Source organism: Fulmarus glacialis, unplaced genomic scaffold (genome assembly GCF_000690835.1).
Source record: "Fulmarus glacialis isolate BGI_N327 unplaced genomic scaffold, ASM69083v1 scaffold4552, whole genome shotgun sequence".
NCBI lineage: Eukaryota > Metazoa > Chordata > Aves > Procellariiformes > Procellariidae > Fulmarus > Fulmarus glacialis.
In genome coordinates, this window is record NW_009197080.1 from 16,191 (window position 1) to 37,920 (window position 21,730).

The 21,730-nt window shown below is 46.9% G+C and overlaps 1 protein-coding gene across 1 annotated transcript in view; it reads right to left on the reverse strand.

Annotated features, from left to right (window-relative positions):
- LOC104072818 (voltage-dependent N-type calcium channel subunit alpha-1B-like) overlaps window positions 1-21,730 on the reverse strand; it is a gene marked incomplete at its 5' end in the record, with an annotated part of 160,508 nt that overhangs the window by 16,190 nt on the left and 122,588 nt on the right. Inside the window, 3 exons of the mRNA XM_009572401.1 lie at window positions 11,577-11,673; window positions 16,329-16,456; window positions 19,802-19,952. Coding sequence (XP_009570696.1) covers window positions 11,577-11,673; window positions 16,329-16,456; window positions 19,802-19,952 — 376 coding nt within the window. The remainder of the gene's footprint in view (window positions 1-11,576; window positions 11,674-16,328; window positions 16,457-19,801; window positions 19,953-21,730) is intronic.

The window sequence follows — 21,730 nt, forward strand, 5'->3', positions numbered from 1 at the left end:
GGATGTGAGGAAGGCACTTTTGGTGGCGATGACAAGAGGAGGCGTGTGAGTGCTTTGCACGGGAGCTGTGCAGTCTCTGGATTGGTCCCGTGATGATGCATTTTGTACGCAGCCTGAAGCACACTAGAAAATAAGGCTGGTGAGCCCTGCGGTGTGGCTCAAGTGTTCTGGGGCAATTTGGGACTGGCTGCTAATAACTAAAGGTGTGCAATATCCTTTTTATTGGAGACGCTTGGATTCTGTCTCTTACCTCCTTTCCCCATGGGCATCCCAGGAGCTCTGAAGGTCTTCTCCGTTCCTTCCAGTCAATAAGCTACACAGCTCCATCTAGCCCTCACCCATAGGGGAAGAGGCTGGATTAACATGAGCAGGATTATAATTTCCCCCAATTATGTTCTTTCAGTCCGAACATGGAATAGTTCCTCAGGATCATTGTCTTCCAGGATCTTCAGACCTGGTAGCAACTCCTTCCCCATCACCAGTCAGGACCATCTCTGATATGGCAAATTCATCATTCTTGTAGGCAATGAAGTACCTGAGATTGCTTCGGAAAGCTGTGGCTCCCTTAACACTGCTGGCAGCAGAGCATGTAAATGCAGACGGGGAGAAGCACTCTCCATAACCTTAGCAACGCATTTAAAGGATGGATTTCTTCTCCTTCGGCAATCTAATGATTTCTCAGCTCCTCGGCTTTCACAAGCTGTTTAGAAACTTCCTTGGCTGGAGCCATATCAGACAAGCCTGTGTTTCCGTTCTCCGAGGGTACGTGCAACCCGAGGAAGTCACTGGGTGTTAATCTGTCCGAGCAGAGCCTCGCAGCAGCCTGTAAAACCAAGTGTTAGCTTGGCCTGGGCCCCTTGCTCGGGAGGGAATTTCATCCACATCTGAAAGCTGCTTAGGCTGTTATTTTGATCCCTATCGCTGTACAGAAACCGTCTCTTTGTTTAACAACAGCCCAACATGCTGCTAAAGAAATTTAAGCGCAGTCAGCTGCGGGCTGCGGACTCACCGAGGCAGAGCGCACAGACGAGGCCAGATCCCACTTCGGCTCTGTCCACTATACTGCTGTGCAACGTCAAGGGCTGCGAATATTTTTCAGAGGTGCAGCTTTGCTGGTGCAATCCTCCCTTCCGATGCCACTGCAGTGGCTCAGGGGTGCCTCCTGCAACCCCGCTCACCCTCCTTGGGGCCTGGGGAAGCTGTGCAGTAGAAGCACCGCTGCTCATGGGCAGTTTTTGCTGGTGAAGGGAAACGTGGTGTAGCCGAGAGCAGGGACCTGCCTGGAGACTCAGGCGAGGCGAGAGGCAGAGCGCTCTGGGTGAGCCCTGACTCCTACTCCTGTGCTCTACCCAAAACCAAGCCAAGACTGGTGAATGAAGACTTGGTCCCCCTTTCCATCACTGGGTTAGCCTCCCTGCTTAGAGAGATCTCCGACACACAGTTTCCCAGAGGTATGAACTGAGCTGCCTTAGGCATTCTGGTGCCCTGAGAGAGGACGGACTCCAGCCCTGGGACCTTCTGCCAGCCAGGGAGAAAACATCCCTCCAGGGCGGACGTGTGCTGGTGCTGAGGGAGGGCACAGGGCACTGGTCCAGTGCAAAACACCTGCTTCTGAAGTGAGCTGACATTCAGAGGAGCCGAGACCTCCATACTTATCTTATTACACGTCTTCGGATCTCATTGCAGGCTGCAGGGACAAGAGGCTCGTGTAACAACCTACCCTGTCTCCTAAAGTCTGAGACAAACCATTGTAATCTCAAAGAGCTTTCTTAAAGCATGCCCAGAGGTTATCTTCCACGTCTGACAAGCCTCAGAGATAGGGAAATCAAAGCCAAGACTCTCCTCCCTTCATAATTCAACGACAGTATCAAATGCTGGCAACGCCACAACTATTTTTTCTGTTCACTTATGTCAAGTGAAACAGGATTTTAATTCAGAGTTCTGCCCTCAGCACACAAAAAGTTACAACAAAATTATTATATCCATGTGAGCGCACAGTTACCACTTACAGAGTCCCACTGAATCCCAGTTCGGTGGGAGAGAGAGTTAGGGGATGGAGAGAGAAAGAAGATGCATGGAAGCGAAGAACAAGCAGGTGAGAAATAATTCCTCTCAGGAGAGCTCTATCCTCACAAAAACTAGAGCCAAAAGACATTTTGGGAATGAGACATCCCAGGTCCCCCAGCTGACTTTCTAGAACAAATTCCCAAAGCGAATGGATGCAGAACACAGGCCACATCACAGCTATACCTAGCAATGCTGTAGGAAGGTCTTTCCTTCTAAATTTTCATCAGGGACAAAGGATTTAGAGGGAAGGAATTTTCCAAGGGAATACACACTTGCAAGAAGGTTGGCTGAGCAAAACTCACGTGCAAGTGCTGAGGAGTGCTGCAAACAGCCACCCGGATGAGTCTCTCCCCAGACCACGTCCCCATGCTACCCTCAGCACTGCCTGGTCTACAGCATTTTTTCCATCCCAATATGCAAACTGGTCAAACAGGCCAATCCCGACACCTTTAGGCCATTGCAATTTCCGACCTGATAAACCATCAGCCAACAGAGAGTGTGGTCGTTGTGCAAGTCCTCGTGCATCTCACCGCCCCTAGCTGGGGACCGCTGGCTCTAGCGGCACGTCAGGAGAGGGGAGGCTTGCTCTGGCTTGGGTGGGATGTCTCCCTTTCTCCTCTTTATTGGGGTGGCAAACCGGGATGCATCTCCCCGTCTTCTCCTGGGGCAGGTTGTGGGCAGTCAGTTGAGGAGCACTTGCATTGCAAGGTGGGTTGCAAGTTGCACCTACCAGGGCAGAGCAGCTGCCCATTTCTTAGCCAAAAAAGCCATTAAATGGCACAGAAGTGCCTTATACCCTGCTGCAGCTAAGCCGAACATGTTTTGGCTTTAAGCCATCCCCGATCCCTCCCGATATCAGTGAAAACTGCTTTCTTGGAAGCGCAAATTGAGAAAATATGTTGCTCAAATGGATACACCACATTTCTGGGAGAGCTCAAAAATGCTGAAGATGAAGCAGTTGGGAGAAAGGAATTGATTCATCTTTGATTCAAAATAGCTTTGCCACCACACCGTGTGGGGGAGGCAAGGGAGAAAGCAGTTTGGTGAGACATGCTCACACCATGTCCCCGCACCGCCACTGACACCCAGAGGAGCCAAGGAGTCAGCCAGATATTGGCACAGCCGCCCCCAAGGAGGGACTTGGCACCCGAACTTCCCTGCACATCGTCTGGTGCATTTTCCTAGCGCCAGAAACGCAACCGAAAGGCTGAAACTGCAAACAAAAAGAAATCTTCATTTCCCCCCCCAATATTATAAAACAACCTTAACGTAAAAATGTTTCTTTCCAACATGTGCAGGAGCGAGAGATTTCAATCCTTTCAAATCTACTTTCTAATTTTACTTATATTTTAATTCATTTACATTTCTATAGGACCCATTTAAAAGGAACTGGAATCCAACTGAAATTGGTAAAATTTCTCAAAGTCAAATATTCTGATTGACCCAAAATTGCTCTTTGAAAAATTAATCAAGAACTTTTGATTTTCATCCCTAGCCAGCAGAGAAGAGAAAATCTCAATGTTTTTCACACAGCATGGGCAACAACATTGTTAAAAATTGTTAAAACATTGTTAAAAAAACCGGAACCAGCTGTTTAGCCTGTATGCAGTTTAGAGTAAAATTAACATCTCCCCACATTTTTGCTGTTTCTTCTGGCTGAAGTTGCACTTCAAGGCCATGGGTTACCAGTTCCTCATGCTTTGGAATACGATGCAAAAATTTGATTTTTAAAAAAAAATTTGATTTGGATAATTTTCCATCTTTTTAGACCCCAGAAGGAAAACATACGAGCCTGCCGATGCAGATGGCAGGGGACCCGATGCTTCCTCGCACTTGTAAAAAGCTTACATCACTTGGGGTGTCCTGGGAATCGCCAGCCACAAACCAGGGGTGTTCAGGTGAATTAATAACTGGGAGCAGGAAAAAAAGGTAAAAATCCCTCCCAGGTGCCCAGCCCTGGCAGGAAAGGGCTTCCCTGCTCTCCACGCTGCTCCTCTTCCTCCCCTCGTCTCCAATCTCCTCCAAGAGCCTTTGAGGAAAAGCAGCCGGCAGCAGATGGAGTCCCCGCTCCTATTTCCCAAGCTCGCTTGGGGAACCTTCCTCCAGCCCTTGATTTTAATTAGGCAGTTTTGGAGGCATCTCCCGAGCGAGGGCAAGGGGAGCTCGTTAATGCTTCTGCAGGAAAAGGCCCCAGAGGCAGGAGCTGCGATATTGTCTCTAGAGTCTCCTAATTAACTCTGTGCAGATAACGAGGTAGTAACCGATTACAGCCGGGTTAGGGAAGCAACGCTTTTTGCTCCGGTTACTTGTGTGGTCAGGAGGGGTGCAGACACCCCTCAGCTTCTAGTACTGATTTAATTGCAATTAAACAAAGACATCGCTAACGAGAAACCAAACCTTTGTGTCAAGCAGAATTGACAGAATTTATGCCCTTTCAGCACTTGGTTTCTGCAGATCTTCTGCTTAGAAACTTCTTGGACGATGTTCGACTAGGCAGGGAACGTGTTAGAGAAATGGGGGAAAATTCATCCCAGTGTCAAAAGCTGGGATAAAAGGTCTCCTGCTTGCTCCCAGCCTGACCCAGAAAATAAGCACTAAACAGAAATATCTGCACCGTAAATCTTATTCACTGCCACATTTGTCCAAACATTAGCAAGAAGAGGAGCATACTGAGCTACGAATGCCAGGAAAACTAGCTGGCACCCCGATGGATTTGAATTATTAAGAGCACCCCATCAGCAGCTCCCGCACAGCCTCCGGGACAAGAACTGCTCTGGGAATAATCCCCAAATGTGAATAAATTCAGGACAATGGAACGCTGCTTGTGGGAAACGAGGCTGAGTTTGGTGAATAAATTATTTGCTATGAATAATTCACCCTGACCTAGTTCTAATTATTCTACTCTCATTTAACTCTTCTGTTGGCTTCAGAGATGCTGGCCATGGCCTTCCTCCCTCCCACAGCCAACAGAGGAGCCAGATCTGTGCCCCGAAATGTGGGTTCTGTCTCCGGCACACAACTGGACCTGTTGCATGGAGAGTCATCCTACTTTCAGTAAGTGCAAGCTTGCAATCTTGCTCCTTGTCCAGCAAAAGCGCTGCGTGATGCTAACTGTGCAGAAGAGGTAGCAAGGCTCGGCAGCTAGCAAATGGACCGTTCAAACTCTTGTTTAGCAAGGGACCGAATCCAGATTTTAAAATCCACATGGCAGTGACAGGCAAGGTGAGGTGCAGCCCTGGTGCAGATGGGGAGCCAGCCCAGCTCCAAGGTCACCCCCATCACATATTCAGGAGCCTTGGCCATGTCAGGAGGTGCTAAAGGGAGAGCCAGAACCCTCCTAATCCCTGCAATAGATCACCTTTGAAATAGGGTGTGCAAAGCCGTGCTTGACAGCACCAACAAAAGCACAAAACAAAGTCAAGAGCCCCCTCCGGCTGCCAGCATCGCCCTGCAGACTCCATGCAGGGCTTCGCCTGGAGCTAGACTCGGACAGAGGTGGAGATGTGCCTGCTGGCAGTGCTGTCTTCTCCTGTCCCCAGAGAGGAAGGTAAAAAGACGACTCTGAAGAGCAGCGGGGAAAGGCTTGGGTTATTGCCTCTCCTAGCAAGAGAGGCAACACAGTTCCTAAGAATCACGCCCTCAGGATCTCAAAAAAACCCTTCTCCAACCCTGCTCTTGCAGATCTCTTCAAGGTATGTTGACGGCATTGTAGCGCCAGAGAGATTTGGCGGCATCACGGGCCTTCCTTCTCCCTTTCTCTAAAGATGCACGCAAAGCTCTGCGGTGCAAAGGACGGCCTGACTCCAGGTGGTGGCAAAGCTGGCTGCCGCTCTGCCCTTATTGCTACTATGCTATAGCATATAAAACCCCAGGACCCTTCGCTATGGCCAAGCTGAGCCTGTCTAAGAGGCCTCAAAGTCTCAATATGTGACTGTAAACGGAGTGAAAAAACCGCCACCCCCCTCATCTGAAAACAGACAAGCGATCAAATCTCAAGACACCAGGGTGAAGTCAAAGTGGTTTTCTTCCCTCTTTTCATCTGACTGGGTAGCAGAGATTTTAAAACTCAGTTCCTTCACCCTTTTCTCACGCCCCCCCGGTGTGGGATAGAGCTCTCCTGGTGCCCGAGCAGCGCGGCCGGAGGACCCCAGGCATGCACCTCCGGGCAAGCAGCAAGCCACGCGCACAAAACTGCAGAGGCTGGTCACGCCGACCAAGGAGAACAGTTGAGAAAGGGGAAGCAGAAAGCAGCAGAAAGGAAGGACAGCAGCCGAGGAGGCTGCAAAGAGGGAAAAATCCAAACGAAAAGACAACGTGCACATACTGAGAAGGCAACACAGACAAAGACGGGGGAAAACACACAAAAACTTTGCAGAGAGGACTGGGAAAAATATATATGGAAAGAAAAAGAGTGGACATGTGGGGCAAAAGAGCTTTTGCCAGACAGAACAGTAAAATTTTTTAAAAATCATTTGGTTCGGAGGGAGAGAGCAAAAATAGCGCAGAGACAAAGCCCTGGCTGCTCTCGGCACTGGCTGAGCTACGGCTGCAGGACGAGGGGGTCGTTGCCCCTCTGCACGCTGGCTCTGCGTGCAGGTGTGCCTGGCGGGGTGGGCTGCACTGTCCTCCCCAAGTCTCCCATCAACTGTGAGAGGACAGTAAGTGACACCGGTGGGGGGGTCCCGGCAGGTGTAGGGCAGGGGGATGCCGTGACCTACACGCAGCCAACATCTGGGGGAAGATGCTCAGCACCAATCTGTCTCCGTGGATGTGCTGTTCCTAGTGCTGCACGTAGAAGTGGAGGAAGGAGGGAGCAAAAATCGGTACTGCTTCCCCATGAGGGTTTAGTTTTATCGGCAGCCATAGCTGGGAGGGGGGGTCAGCCCAAGCTGCAGCCTTATACCATGGGAAAAATTCAGATCTGGACTTAAATCCATATTTCTGTAGTTCGGGGCTCTTCGATAATGTGCAAAATGAATCTGATCACCTCCAAGCTCAGAGAAATCTGATGCTCAGTCTAGATTTGAGCTGTTTGACTTGAACCCACCTCTACCTATGGTTCAGTCATACACAGACACGTTTTAGAGGTTTCTTAGTGGATGGGTAAAAATTAAAGACATCTTTAAAAAAATCAGGAGCCCGTGTTTTAAAAAGAAACCATTCATGTGTACCTACGTCCTGCGGATTTGTTCTGTAAGGACAGACAAACCAGACGAGATACCAGCTAACTCACAGGGAAAAGACAGACTAGGGAAGGCCCATCTGCAGGGCCTCTGCCCAGGGAAAGTCTGCTGCCACAGCTGAGAACAATCACATAGAGGCAGAGACACCACACTATGCAAATCAGCCAAAAGGCTTGTTTAAAATGCCTATTTTAACACATGATCTTTTTATCCCCTTTTATTTTCCTTTTTTTAACTGTATAAGATTTGGAAAAAAACAAAGGGAGAGCTTTATGCTTCTAGTACACCCGTGTGACCGCAGAGCAGATCTGGTTGCCCAGCTGCAAACACCTACTGCTGGGCTTTCAGCAATGTTTTAAGTCAATGAAAACTCACAGGTGCTAAAAGGAGACATTGATTACTTTAAAATCATTGGGTTTCTGTGTATAATTGGTACCTCTATACAGATGTTTATCTATCTACTCATCTATCTGAAATAGCTGAGACCTGGGAGCTGGCATTTTGATGTAGCTGGGTTTCTCAAGCTTAGTTATGGTACGGTGGGTATGAATTGCTCGTAATAAAGATGCTCTTTTAAAGCAGCTATGAAAGTGGCCAGAAACAAATCAACCGGAATACAGAAAAGATATCTAACTGGCTAGCTTTAAGGCTATGTTTAATTTTCTTTTTATTTTAAATCCTAACATACTGAGGAAGGATCTTGTAGGAAGCCATATCTGAACCTCTTCTTGCTTCTAAGTGCCCTACATAAAGGCAGGCCCAGGTTTGGGTTTAGCTTAAATCTCTTTGCAAAATCTTGCTTTCATATGGCCTCAGTGAAAAAAACAAGCACTATTGGAGGGGCTGTTGTGATCTGGATCCATTGCACCGAGCACGGTGGGGTGCGGTAATTAGGCTTGGTGGTGGCTGAAATGACATCAACAGCAAAAAACCCCTGTTGAGTTTGATGGACGCTCAATTACACCAATGCTAAATGCTTATGACAAACCTCTCCCTCCAAAACTGTGAGGTTCAATGTTAAAAGCTTCCAAGGAATCACCCCTGCAAATGCAAATTTCCAAGCGCCGTGCGAGCTGCTGGGAGAGCAGCGTGGCTTTCACTGGCGGGGTCTGGGTCTGCTCCGTAATTTCGGCTCTGTCTCTATCTGAGTTTCCACCCAGGCAGTGTCTGAAAGGCAGCAGCTAGCAGCCTTTTGGATATAAAGCATTTATGTGGTTCAATTAAAAAGTTTTTCAGAATAAACAGTAAGTTTGAGTGATTTCTTCATCTTACTGTCTGAAATGTTTTCTGTTAAAATAATTTCTTTCACGAGGGTATTTAAGAAGCCCTTCTGGTGTTGCCTCTGTTTAATAGCTTGCTAACTCCTACAGTACTGCCTACTCTAATTACTCCAATCTAATTAAGAGGGGGAAAAAACAACATACTACTGAAGGGCTAGTGAGAACAGATAGTCAAAGGGCCGTAGCAAGATAAATGGGGATCATATTGGCAGAGTAATTTGCTCATTAGCACCCTCCCTCCCCAAATTAGCCTAAATGGAAGCAGAATGAGAGAGGAGAAATAGAAACACTGATAGAGATAGCAGAGACATACTTAGAAAGACAAACTGATGTGCCATAGCTTCAAAGACCAAAAAAATGTTACAAAAAAAAAAAAAAAAAAAAGCAGAAGATCCAAAATCCAGTCTGCTTAGAAAGCAGAGAAAGCACCAGAAAAGTCCAGGAGAACACTAATGCCACAGAAAACCGGCACCCACTTCAGCCACGGCACAAAAAGCTGGTGGTTTGGCAGGAGTTTCTCGGGGGGTTGATCTACCTTATAGGCAACGCGAGCAGGACATTTCTTTCCAAGGCCTAGAGGTGGGGACATGTGTCTCAGCATCTCATACATGTCTGTGTAACTGATGCGCCCGCTTGGAGTCAAAGGCAGGGAGGCAAAAGCCAGAGGACACAGAAACCAAACCAGACCGGGTGGAGGGGGGGGGTGGGAAGGAAGGGGATGGGGAAAAAGGCAACACATCGGAGCAAATGAAAAGGAGGAGAGAGAAGGGAAAGCAGACAAGAAAACAGAGATCCGGTTAATTAGGTTTCTCAGGAAAACAAAACCAAAATAAAGAGGTGGGTAAATAGAAAGGTTTCTCCGCTTCCGTTGCTGTGTTTCCGCGCCCAACGTCTCCTCACTGCAGGGATGTCCCGCGGCCAGAGCTGCCCTCGGCACGTGGGTCCCTGCAGGGAATGATTGATGTCTCCGCTCGGGGGGGAGAGGGTGTGGGGAGGGCTCGGGTTGGGCTGGCTCTTTGCAGGGGTGGAGGGATGCTTCCCCTTCTCACCCCCCCAAACCAGTCAATCAAGAGGCTGTATTCTCCATGCCAGGGAGAGCTGGTAGGCAGAGTTATGGGACAGGGAGAGATAGGGCTTAGAGAAAATGTTCAGCTTTCCTTCAGTGAACAGAGAGTTTGGTTTTCAGGTTAGTCTGGGGGCTGCGAGAGATGCAAAAAGCCAGTCCTGGTGTGTTTGCTCAGGGGACAGACTGGGACTGCTCTGACTCCAAGCCAAGGGTGCAACTCTGCAAAACCTCAGCCAGCCTGAATTTCTCCTCCAGCCTGAATTCAGGTTTGACAAAACCAGAGCCCAGCACTCCATTTGCAGTGGTGGAAGGGGGACCTGTTTCTCCCTTACATTTGATGGGGCCCCTCCTTCATCAAGCCAAGCTGAACTGGTTGTCTCCACCACAGAGGGCAGCCGGCTGCATGTTAGAGGGTACTGGGAGTTGAAGAGATTTGGGAAGAGGCCCTCAGACCAGCCCATTACTGATGGCATCTACCTTCAGCGCATGTTGGTGGTAAATAAAATCCTTCCCTGAAAAGCAAGGGGTGCAGAAAGAGCAAGGAATTCTCCTGCTTTGCCTTTTTCTGACTACTGAAACTGAGAGCATGACTATGACAATCTCATTTTGTTTTCGCAGCGAGCTGCCTGCTTATTATATTGTGCAAATCTGTGCTGCCTGTCATCTGAGGAGACCTAAGTATATTGCAGCATGTTATTAATTAATGTTTAACCCCTGGAAAAGCAGGACAGTATGATCATCTCTGCTATACTAGGAGGGAAACCAAGACCTAAGCACCCATATGAAACCCCTTTCTCAAGCAGGACAGCTACAGAAGCAGGCACCTGCACACCAGCCCGCTGCCCTGACATGGGTCTCAATTCCTATGTAAAGCATTGGTGCAGGAGGGGGCAGAAGAGAGAACTTACCAAGCCAAAAATGTCTATTCCTGTCCTTGGTAACTAATGCAGTTAAAACACCACCCAGGTTTTATAGCCCAGAGCTAATTTAAAGGCTGCTGAGAGACATAAATTGTAATTACAGCCAATGGCTTCCCCCTGGCTTCTCTCTTCTGCCCCTGCTCCCAGGCTGGAGGTACAGGGTGTCCTGCCTTCTCTGCAGTACTTGTTAACTCTTAATCCCCAATCAGGTGTGGAAAACACCTGGGCCAGAATGAAAGAGAAAAGCAAGCTCCATGCTGGCTGCTTCCACTTCTCTCTCCTTCATCTTCTGCTCTCCATATACCGACTGCAAGAAAATCCCTGTCTGTGACTGGGACCCCACTGAAGTCCAGTGTCATCCCGTGCTGATTTCTTGGCAAGATCTGTCCTTAATTCCCCACCTCAGCTCCTAAGCACAGTATACTTTCCCTGTGCCATGAGGCAGGAGGTTTGACTGGATGTCCATCATAGCTTACGATCTCAGAGACGTAATTTTGCTCCCAGGGCAATCTCTGGCTGTTGCTGTTACACTGTGAAAAGCTCATCCCTTCATCTCTCCCAGCCTAGGTAACCATCCCACTCTGCTGCCCAGTTAACCAGCGCCCAGATCAAATGTCTTTTCAGCTCAGGAAAGGGAAGGGTTCAAATACTAGTCATTCAACAGGGGCGACAATGCTATGAAGCCCAAAGAAAATAGACTTGCTACTCCCTAGAAATCTTGGGATGACATTTCTCTCTGGTGTGCATATATAGCGAGAAAGTGCTCAGATGCTGTGCTGCTTTTCCCCAACACTTCCCACCTAGACCTGGCAGGATGGAAGCTGGAGGGTTCACTGTCTCATAAAGCTGCCTGTCTCCAGCCAGCTGGGGTGTGGGAGTAGATGGGGAAGAGATGCATCGAGGAAAAAGGAGGCAGTCAGTCAATCATTCCTTTTTTCAGGCAAGGGGTTAGTTACGTTACAGTTTCTTTTCTGTATTGTTTGCATTTGCACTTGGTGAGGGATAAAAAGAAAGAAAATCAGAACTGAAAATGCTGGAGGGAGTCTCTGAAGTTCCAAACCTTGTATGCCACCCTATGAGGGCACTTCTTTCCTAAGCCCAGGGGTGGAGCAATTACACGTAACAAATTGTACATATCCTTATAATGAATCCGGCAACTGGAAAGAAAACATCAGATGTTACGACAGCAAAAACCAAGGGGAATCAGTTTTTCCCCAGGCAAACAGGAGAAGTTGGAAGGGTAAATCACGCTGAAAAGCAAGGTTAGTCTGACAGCAACTGGGCTTGCAATGAAGGAGGCAATTTAACACAGAGAGAGAGAGAGAGAGAACTTCCAACTGCTCAACAAAATCTATATCCTTGGATTTTCTCCTGTGAAGCCTTCAGTGCCACGTGCAAGGCTTTCCAACCATTGCATTTGGTTACCTTTACCACTAATGTTTTACGTCCCTGTGCCTGAGCATCTGCCTACAGACGGCCCCTACCCACCGCCCAGGTGCTGCAGCAGCCCAGCAAATCCAGAGCCTGCAGCACGCAAATAGCCTATTTAATGGATTATTACTGGGATTCAAATTAGCTGGTTCAAAAGAGCCTGGGCACCTTTACCTTCCACTGTTACCACCTACGTAACCCCAGCAGGGCTGTACTCTGCTTCATGGGCAATAAGCAATTTGCTGGAAGTCCAGAAACTGCCATCTCGAGAGCCGTCTTGGCCATTGGCACTGGGAAAATCCAGCCTTCATTACCAGTAGGTGAAATCAGGTGCCTCGAGGTAGCTTTATGGTCAGTCTCATGAACTCCCAACAATATTTTCAGCTAATTTAACAGCAGGATTAGATTTCTTAATTTTTCGTAAGTAACCAAATCATGTACAAAAAGAGCTGTACTGAACTTCAAAATGACCTCTAAAGAAAAATGAGATGATTTGGCTTCACTATGTTTATTTTGGTATGTTCTATAAAGAAGGCTGGAATATTTTGGAATATCTCTTTCAATATTACTGCTTTTTTGGATGTGAAAAACCTTCACAACCAACTCAAAACTATTAATTCAGAAACAGATCAAATGGAACTGTGCAAGTCTTGGCTGCAGGCCTAATCGTGGTTATAAAAAGTATATTGGTTTAACTGAGTCAAGAAATTTACCGAAATTTTAGAACGGTTTTGTAAAATCAGTGTGTAGAAAATAAATATGAGCAGTTCCCTGAGCTCTCTAAGAGTCTGTGGAAGGCTTGAAAACCAGCAGATGTATTGCATCGGAAAGTCATGGCAGCAAATTATGACACACAGGGATTCTTTCGCAGGTTGTTTAAAGCTATTTGAGTTTTGTTTCTTTTCATCAGCATCCCTTTATCTTGGATAGCTAAGAAAAAGCTCTCCCTTGGGAGCACTTGCACTTCTTCCCGACCGCAGAAGGTGCTGCCAGTAGCATCTCCCTTGGCTCTTGGGAGCAACTGATGGGAATGGGATGGCAAGACCAACATTTCCAGTATCTCTAAGGGGTCTGCGCTGGGAAGGGGGGTATAAGAGAGATAAAGCGCTCACTTTATATATCTTGAACAAATAAAAGCTTATAGAAATCCAATTTTCTTTTCTTTCCCAGTTCATCCTTAAAGTCAGTGTTTTCACTCCTTTCCTGATTAACTCCCAGCCCCAGACCAAACCGCTGTGTGTGCCCCATTTCTCTCGCTCTCTCTTTTTCTGTGAGCCCGAGACTTCTGCCACCCCTAAATCCAACAGTTTCCCCATACTTACCCCTACTGAGTGTGACACACATCTAGAACAACAGCTGCTAGCTGCTTCTTTTACTTCCTTTTGAGTGTTTTTCCCCAGAAAAGTTTATAGAAAGTCAGATTTTGTAACAAAAACAAAGGTGATATTGGAAATAGGTATGTAAATATATACACATTAAGCCTATGTTTAAAATATTATCTATATAACAAGAGTATAACGACATTTGTACTTTTTACCCATGCAGCATCTTTCCTCGAGGGTGTCAAGCTACGGAAAGAAACACTGTAATTGCCTTTTCCCTGGGACAATCAAAGAATAGACCTTGAGAGAGGCAACCAGTTAGTGACAGATGGAAGTAGCAACCAGCTCACCTGCATCTGAGCATAAGATAACATTGCCTGGGAGTCATCTTTTTCTGGCAAAGTATGCTGTAGTGATTATTTACCATTCCCCTACACGTCTATACTGGGAGCTGAAATGGCTGACATGGAAAACAAAAACTGGATCAACATTTTGTTTCAAAGAGTTTGACCAACTAGTGGAACAACTGCTGGGAGCTGTACCTTAAAAGACAAGTTATTAAGCTGAGTCCATGGATAGCTATTATGAAATACCATGTCCAGAGCTTCACAGACATTCAGCCCAAATGATCAAAAGATGTGTTCTGGTCTTAGACTGTGAATGGATTTCAGATTACTCTTAAATTGTGGAAATGTTAGTCCCACTTATGAAAACATAAGTGATTTCAGTGGAACTATTCACACACGGAAAATCCAGAACATGCACATGTTTTAGGATCAAGCCTCGAGCATCACATCTTGGCTGTCCTTTGATTCACACTTCTGCCCCCGGTCACTCTGCCAACACCAACAGCTTCACACCAGAGCAAAACGGGAACAAGGTTAGAGAAAAACAGAATTAAGATCTTAATATGTGACATATTCTGTATTAACAGCTCTAGAAGTGAAAAGGTTTGGCCCCTGAGTGCCTCACAAAATGTAACTTCTGCACTCAAAAGTTAATAGAGCGAGCAAATCTTTCTGTACACTTAATGCTTCTGCCTCTTATGGGTGGAAAGTTCCTGAACACATAAACATTAAAAAAGCACACTGATACTAATTTTTCCCCTTGCAGGTGTGTTACTCCTCCCACAGATGATAATCAGAGCCAAGACTATTTTTTAAGGAGAGAGCGGGCACTCCCAAGTTTTCAGTCTCATTGAGATTTTCTAGTGGTAAGAGATAGGACTGGATTCGTAAAAGCAAAAAAAGCTATTTAGTGCCTGCCAAATACCCACAAAGGACTTGTCTGTCTTACAGAGCACATGGTAATGAAAATCTGCTTGGAGATTATGAGCTGCTAGTATGTGTGCAGTATATAGGCAGGCTTGTAGTATGGGTGGCTTTGAGCTAGTTAAAAATTACACACAGTTCAGAGAAATGCAGTCATTTTGGAATAGGTTTACATTTAAAGTTAGCCTAAATCAATTTAACTGAGATTTTAAAGCAGTTTAATTGCATCCTAGCAGGGAGTTTGAGATGCTGATTATACAAACAGTTTCTGCATCTGTCTCTACTGAAGGGAAACAAAAAAGAGTGGAAAGATTGGAGGAGCTGGAGGCAGCTTCATTACAAATACAGAAGAGATTCATTGCAGAGTAACTCGTGGGGAGGAAAATGGATACAAAATTAGTAGGGCTTTAAATTAAAAAAAGTCCCCCAACAGGCAAATTCCCAAGCTGCAGAATATCAAGGAAATTACTGTGACCTGTATCTCAGAGCATCTAGAAATGAAAATAACACAGTCACCGGGGCTGTTGTGCAGTAGCTTTCTCTGGGCAATGGAGAAAAGCAATATATTAAAGTCAGTCTTGCTCTAGAAGTGATCACTGGTCAGAGCCATTCCCTCATTTTTAAAAAATCCCTTAAAATGCTTCAGCAGTGGCTCTTGGGTCTGCCACAGCACAGTGCCACTCCTCCGCTGCTGTGGCACTTAAGCCCAGGTGTGTAGCTTTCCCTGCGAGTGTCTTTGAGCAAGAGAAACAAAGAGATAAAACCATAAACCCAAACACCTCACCACCTGGCTGTGAGAAAAACATTTCCTCCTTTAACACAGCCATATATCAAGAACATTTTATCAGAGGCTCACTGAAAACTGAAATGCTTCCGAAGTTAGGCTTATTGCATTTTCTTCTTATTATTTCGCACCTCTTCTGTTCCAACTGCAAGTCCAGAAGCTAAAATATTATTCAGAAGAACAAAATGCCCTTCTACAATTTGATGTCATTAGAAGGAGGCTTCCAAGATCAAAACATCGGGTTCGATGAGAAATGTCTATTTAAAAATCACATGTTTTCAGCAAACCACCCTCACCTTGAGAAACATCACGTCACTCCCTGCTGCCTCACAGGTGGGTGAAAGCAAATGGTGAAGACCGAGCCTGAAGCACGTGACTCAGACGCAAAGCGGTGGGGTACATCATCTCCTTTTAAGGGAGAGATAGCACCTTGAAAACTACTTTTTTTTTTTGTGTGTGTGGCCTCAGGTCTCTGCACAGGATTTGTGAAACCATTCAGGTGGTTCTCAGCTAGGAGAGAAATGCTGCACAAATGAGGTATAACAAGGCCTAGCCTCTCAAGTCACCTAAAGTGCTGCCAACGGCAAGAGATTCAGCATATTTTTATCTCCAAACCGGGATGCAGAAACCAAAGGCAATCAAAGCTCCTTTTGGAAATGTTAAACAGCTTTTCTACATGGCCATTTAGCCAAGATCATTTGAATTTACCCTATTAATTTTTGGTCATGTGTGTGTGGGGAGGAGGGTGCGTTTTGCCTTCTTGATTTGTTGTTTATGTCTATCTTGTGTCTATTTGAAGGAAATGCCCTTGTAATGACATCAGGTTGTTCATCTCCAGTGTGCAGTGAATTGAAGTTGGAGCATTTACCACCACCGTTACCTCAAGCTTTGGAGTTGTTTTCCTTCTGGAGCTGTACTCACATTAAAACAGGCTGTTTGTGTGTATGGGTATGGTATTTATACACAACGTATATCCTTTTCTCCACATGTAACAGTGTACATACCAGGCAGCTGGGTCATACTCAGCCCAGACACGAACAAACTCATCCAAGTGATGGGGCCCAAGGATGGAGGAGTCTCTTGTCAGATACTCAAAATTGTCCATAATCACAGCCACAAACAGGTTTAACATCTGCAGAGAGGAAGCAACAATGCAGTTAGAGAGAAAAGAAAAAGAAAAAAAGCTGGAAGGGGAGCAGGTCTGACTCCGTTAGCAGGGTGTGTGGTTTCTACAAGAAGCAGCCGCACCCCGGAGAATAAACCCTACAAACGCAGCCCTGGCTCCCTGGGGACCCTGCTGCCACCTCCGCCTGCCCTGCACGCTGCAAGCCACTTCCAGCTCTGCAGTAAGCGGCAGGTTTGCCACGGCTTTTGACCACGGACAGGTTGGCCATGTCCCCGTCACTGGTGATGCCCCACAGCATGACCCATCCCAGAGCCCGGCTCAGCACCTCTCCCTTGCCCCTTCTTCATCCTACGCCAGGACAGACCAGCACACGGGCTGCTTCACCAACCGGGTGATGTGCACTCTTCCAGTACTTTCATATCGAGGCACATCAAGACAAGAACAGCTAGAAGAAAAACCATTCTTCAGCCTGAATGTCCTATTTTAGACCCGTAACAGTTCAAACCTTCAAAGATCCCCAGAAAGACAAGGGGCAGGCTCCAGTCCCTAATGGCCGCTGTCTAACACAGAGCCCGGCAAACACTTCTGGCATATAAAGATTCTCCTCTTATTAAAGCCAACAGAAGAGTCACGAGGATTTCAACGGGAAAAGATCGAGCTGCAGCCAGCAGAATGGAAGAGCAGGAGGGCAGGCGGGAACGGATGCTCCTGTGCCGGATAAAGACCTGACTGGCACAAGGCCCCTTTCTACCTTCATGGTGTCTTCTGGAGGCAGGCTGAGCTGCTGCCGTGAGCGCTGCTCCCTTGCTGAGCAAGGAGGACTGCGGTGAAGCAGCCCGTGAGCTCTTGCGCGGGGATGAGCAGCGTTAAAGTGAATATGGATGTCCCCGGCTGGTCTGCCGGTCGTTAAAAGAAAATCAGGTAGTGGAGTTTGGGGTTTGTGCAGTTTTAAAGAATTCATATTCCCGTGTGACCTGGAGGGAGGAAGGGGTCTTGGCTCTTGCTGGGACACACGATCCACCAGTACAAACAAGAGTCCATAACGAATCACCACGTCACCACCAAATGCTAATCAGGAACTTCCCAGACCTGTAGTCCATCTATTTTTTAGAACCCACCCCAACAGAAAGCAGGGAGCAGCCCCCAACATATCAATGTCCTACACCAGAGCACTGGGGTTTCTTACACCACCCAAGGGTCTTCTCCAGGCCATGCTGCACAGCACACAGCTGGGCGCCCCAGCTGCAAACAAGGCTTCTGCCTCTGCAGCAACCTGCGTGAATTCACTCCTGCAGCTGAGCGTTAAGGCTTGTCAGCTCGAATGCAGCATTACACTGAACAGCTCTGCTGGCTTTGGGGAACCAAGCCAGTACTTCGTGCCACCCCGGTTCCCGGATGCTCGCGGGGTCTGTGTGCAGCACAGCCTAGACAAGCCCTGGGATCTCGGTGCCATGCACAACGCAGTGCTGGACAGGGATGTCCAACCCAGCTCTCACTAAGCTACTCAAAGACTGGCAGCACTATAACCACATCAGCAGGGCTCGCTCGGGTGCTGCAGGTACCCCACAGAACCCCCAGAGCATCAAGAGACAGCAAAACTTTTGAGAGTTTGATCCCAATCCCCTTGCCATTATTCCCAGCTCCAGCCATGGCTCAGTACAGTTTTCCCTTGTTTGCATACAGCTGTTTCTGAAGTTCCTGTATAGTTTTAAATTTAAATTTATATTTTTCAACACTGTAAATTACTGAAGGAAAATGATGTCAGGCTGGACATCCACAAAGAGCCAAAAACACATTTAAAAACAAATACATTTTATCCCATTCCCCACCAATCTATGGTGTAAAAACATCGAACAAACCATAAAAATGTGCCCTCCTGGCCAGGCTGTGGCTCTGTAACGCTTTAATCGCTTGTGGGGAACCACATGTTTCATTGCAATGAAGTGCTGAATGCATTTTAAGAAATGAGTTACAGCCCTGTCCCGTAGCAGTCCAGCTGCTTGTCTTTCCGCTGCCTATTTCTGGAGCCTGCCCTCCCTGCCTTTGCTCTTCCCGAGGGCTCTCCCCTCTCTCTGCCAGCAAGCCCAGGGTGTGTTTTCCCGGGGTTTTCCGGGAGCGCTGACTCAGGGACAAAGCTCACACAAAGCTGTATTTTGCACAGATGTGTTCCAGCCTCCGATTCTGCTACTACATTTCGAGTGGGACAGCTGCTATGAGCCAGGGAGGCTGAGTCTGGGGGGTGTTGTTTGGGTTTTTTTTAAAGAAAATGCTTTAGAAACAATAATGCACTTGAAAATAACAATGAGAATGTCTGATGTTGGGTTAGGGATTTGTACAAGGAAAAAATTTGGCTTTAAAATACAGAATGCTGAAGGAATCAGTAAATGGAGCATTAACTTTGTATAAGCTTTCAGGGCTCCATGTTTTTTAATATATGCAGAAGAAATAAACCACGGGATGTCAAAGGAGCAACAGCAGTCGGACAAAGGATCTCAGTAGGGGCCACTGAAGTTGGTCTATCTATACCCAGCATCAAACTGCCACGTGTACCTCTTTTTCCTGGTTAAAGGTTTCTGGTGATAGCAGGGATTAGCTGCACAAAGCATCAAACCTTATATTTTAAAGCAAACCCATGGAACCGAATGTAGGCTCGATACGTTGCTTTTTGGTACATTTCAGAGCTGTGACTTTCATCTCTTCATGCTTGAAGCTTAATTGGGTCCCTGTCCCTGGTTTCCCATTCCTCTGTCCCATTGGTGCAGGAAAGTGAACCAAGACCCAAGAGCAGAGAGCTTTTTATGCAAGCAAGTTATCAGAAAGACACTGGCACCTATTAAAGCTTAGACCCCGCCCCGTATGACGGCCACAGACACGAATCAAGTACAACATACCGAAAGCCTTCCTAGCACCATTGCAGAAGAAAACGATCATTGCATTTATTTGACAAACAAAACAAAACGCAAGGCATCGAAGAAGTGTGATGCTGCCTGCTGCAAGCAGTTCTGAACCAATGTGATCTTGGCCATTCTCACCCTGCCCTCCCCAATCCCCTTCTTCAAAGGACCATGTTACAAATCAAGACAAAACAGATTAATGCTTAATTCCAAATATTAGACCCCCCTGTGAGAAGAAAGATAAAAACCTTCCCTTTAAACTACCGACTAAATGATCTCTTTGGGGATTAAAGGGATTTTATCACCAAGATGATAAACGGTTTTTAGCGAAGCTGCCTTGCAATATTGGATAAATCATAATTAGGGAGAAGGAGGAAGCAAGGGAGTGGGGAGGGAAGGGCTGGCGGGGGGAACCACACCGGCACCTCTGTTTTGGGAGAGATCAGGACCGACTTACCAGGAAGGAGCACAGGAAAATGAATGACACGAAGTAGAAATAGGCAAAATCGCTGCCACATTCGTTTTTGGTGAGGCCGGAGAGCGGGTCGCAGGCTCTGTTACTCAGGCACGACAGCATGATCTCGTGCCAGGCTTCCCCCGTGGCGCTCCTGCAGACGGGGAGGGCAGAAGGTGAGCTTATCCAACCCCCTCCCTCCTACAAGGGGCATCCACCTTGCGGTATTACTGTCCCCAATTAACTAAATTAATTAGGTGGAAGGTTGTGTCCAGGTGGAGAGACTATATTTACATTAGGAATTGGAACTAGCAGCCTGCTGACATGAAAAAGAAAGGAGAAAGAACATTTCCCTCTATTACAGAGGGGTAAAAGAAACCAAACAGGCTCAGGTAGGCTAAGCTTTATTGGTTTTATGGAGAACAAAACCAAATTGATTCAAACATGTCCAGTGCAAAGTGCAGATGTGAGTAAACAGAGTTTAGATTGTTCCCTTTTGAAGCAGCTAACATTTCTGTCCTAGTGCTGGCTGTAAACCCAACGGAGATGTTGGGAAATGAGGCCAGGCTTCTCCACTTGAATCTCTTATTTCCTTTATCAGGCAGGTACAGAAATACCAGGATGGTCTGGTTGGTCATAGTGACTTGGGTTCCTTCCTCAAAACAGTCTCCTGGGTTTTCTTTATCATTTCCCTCCTCTCCCTCTAATTTCTACTATAGGGAGAAAAACAGCCAAAAGGAAAAAACTTTGGAGTCCCAGAGGGTCTTTCCTCAAAAGAAACCATCCCCTGCAACATGCACGCATGGATCAGAAGCTGGGGGATCCCCATGTTTGCTTAACCCTGACTTCCTACATAACCTCAGATTTTCCCTCTGTCATTTCTGCACCACGCTCAGAGGTGCTTTTAGGGACACCCCTCCACCGCGCCGCAAACAGCCCATCCTGTTGCAATGTTGTTCGCAGCCATGCTAATTTGCACACAGAGCCAGCTCACAAGCCTTCCTCCTGGTCTTTGAGAAAACTTGATGCTCAACGTAAACTGAAGTAGCTTCCAGGTTACTATATTTAGCGGCAGAATTATACAGCAGATTCCCCCACTGGTGGCATTGAGTCCTGAAGCCCCATTCCCTTGTGCAGAACCCCGCTCCCCCATCGCGGTCCTGCTGCCTCTGCCCCTTCTGTCCCATTGCGGCTGCCGCGTGGGTCTGGAAAAGGACCAAGAGGTCTGGATACGAGACTGAATAATTATCCGGTTTTATTAAAATTCAGAGTTTTGAGTCGAGTGATTATTCTGAGCTAGAGAGGGCTAATTTCATTTCCGTCTGGCTTCACAGAAACTATGCAAACCAAATCCCAGGCAAGATATCCAGTTACAAGCGCCGCATAATCCACAGAACCGAGCCTCGGCGCGGCTGGCAGGCGCTTGCGGGGCCAGAGCAGTTATTATTGCTGTGCCTCCACGCCACACGGCACACATCCAGATAAGTGAGATCTTCCCCAAGCTGCCCCAATTTGGAGCAGGGCCTGCACTTCATTGCTGCCAGGTCTGAAAATGAAAATCTGTCATTTCATTCTTTTTTTTTTCATGCGAAAATGCTTCATTTCCAGGCAGAATGACCCCAGATGCAAACACTTTCACTCTGAAGCAGAGGTGGCATTGATATATGAAGTGTTAACTTGTTGGTAATGCAAAAATGACCAATTAAAAGAATTCTCACTTCAAAAAAAAAAAATGATAGTAAGCTTCATGACAGGAACCACATCGATCAGTTAAACCAGGCGGTTTCTGTCTTATATAAAGCTTCTGCCTGAATTGACGTGGGATGTCACAGCACTGGGTGTCACTTTGTGGAGATGCTGGTGTGTTGAATCAGATCTATGATATTCGGAGATGTGCCAGGCCATCCCTTAACGCCGAGGAGGAAGAAGCAG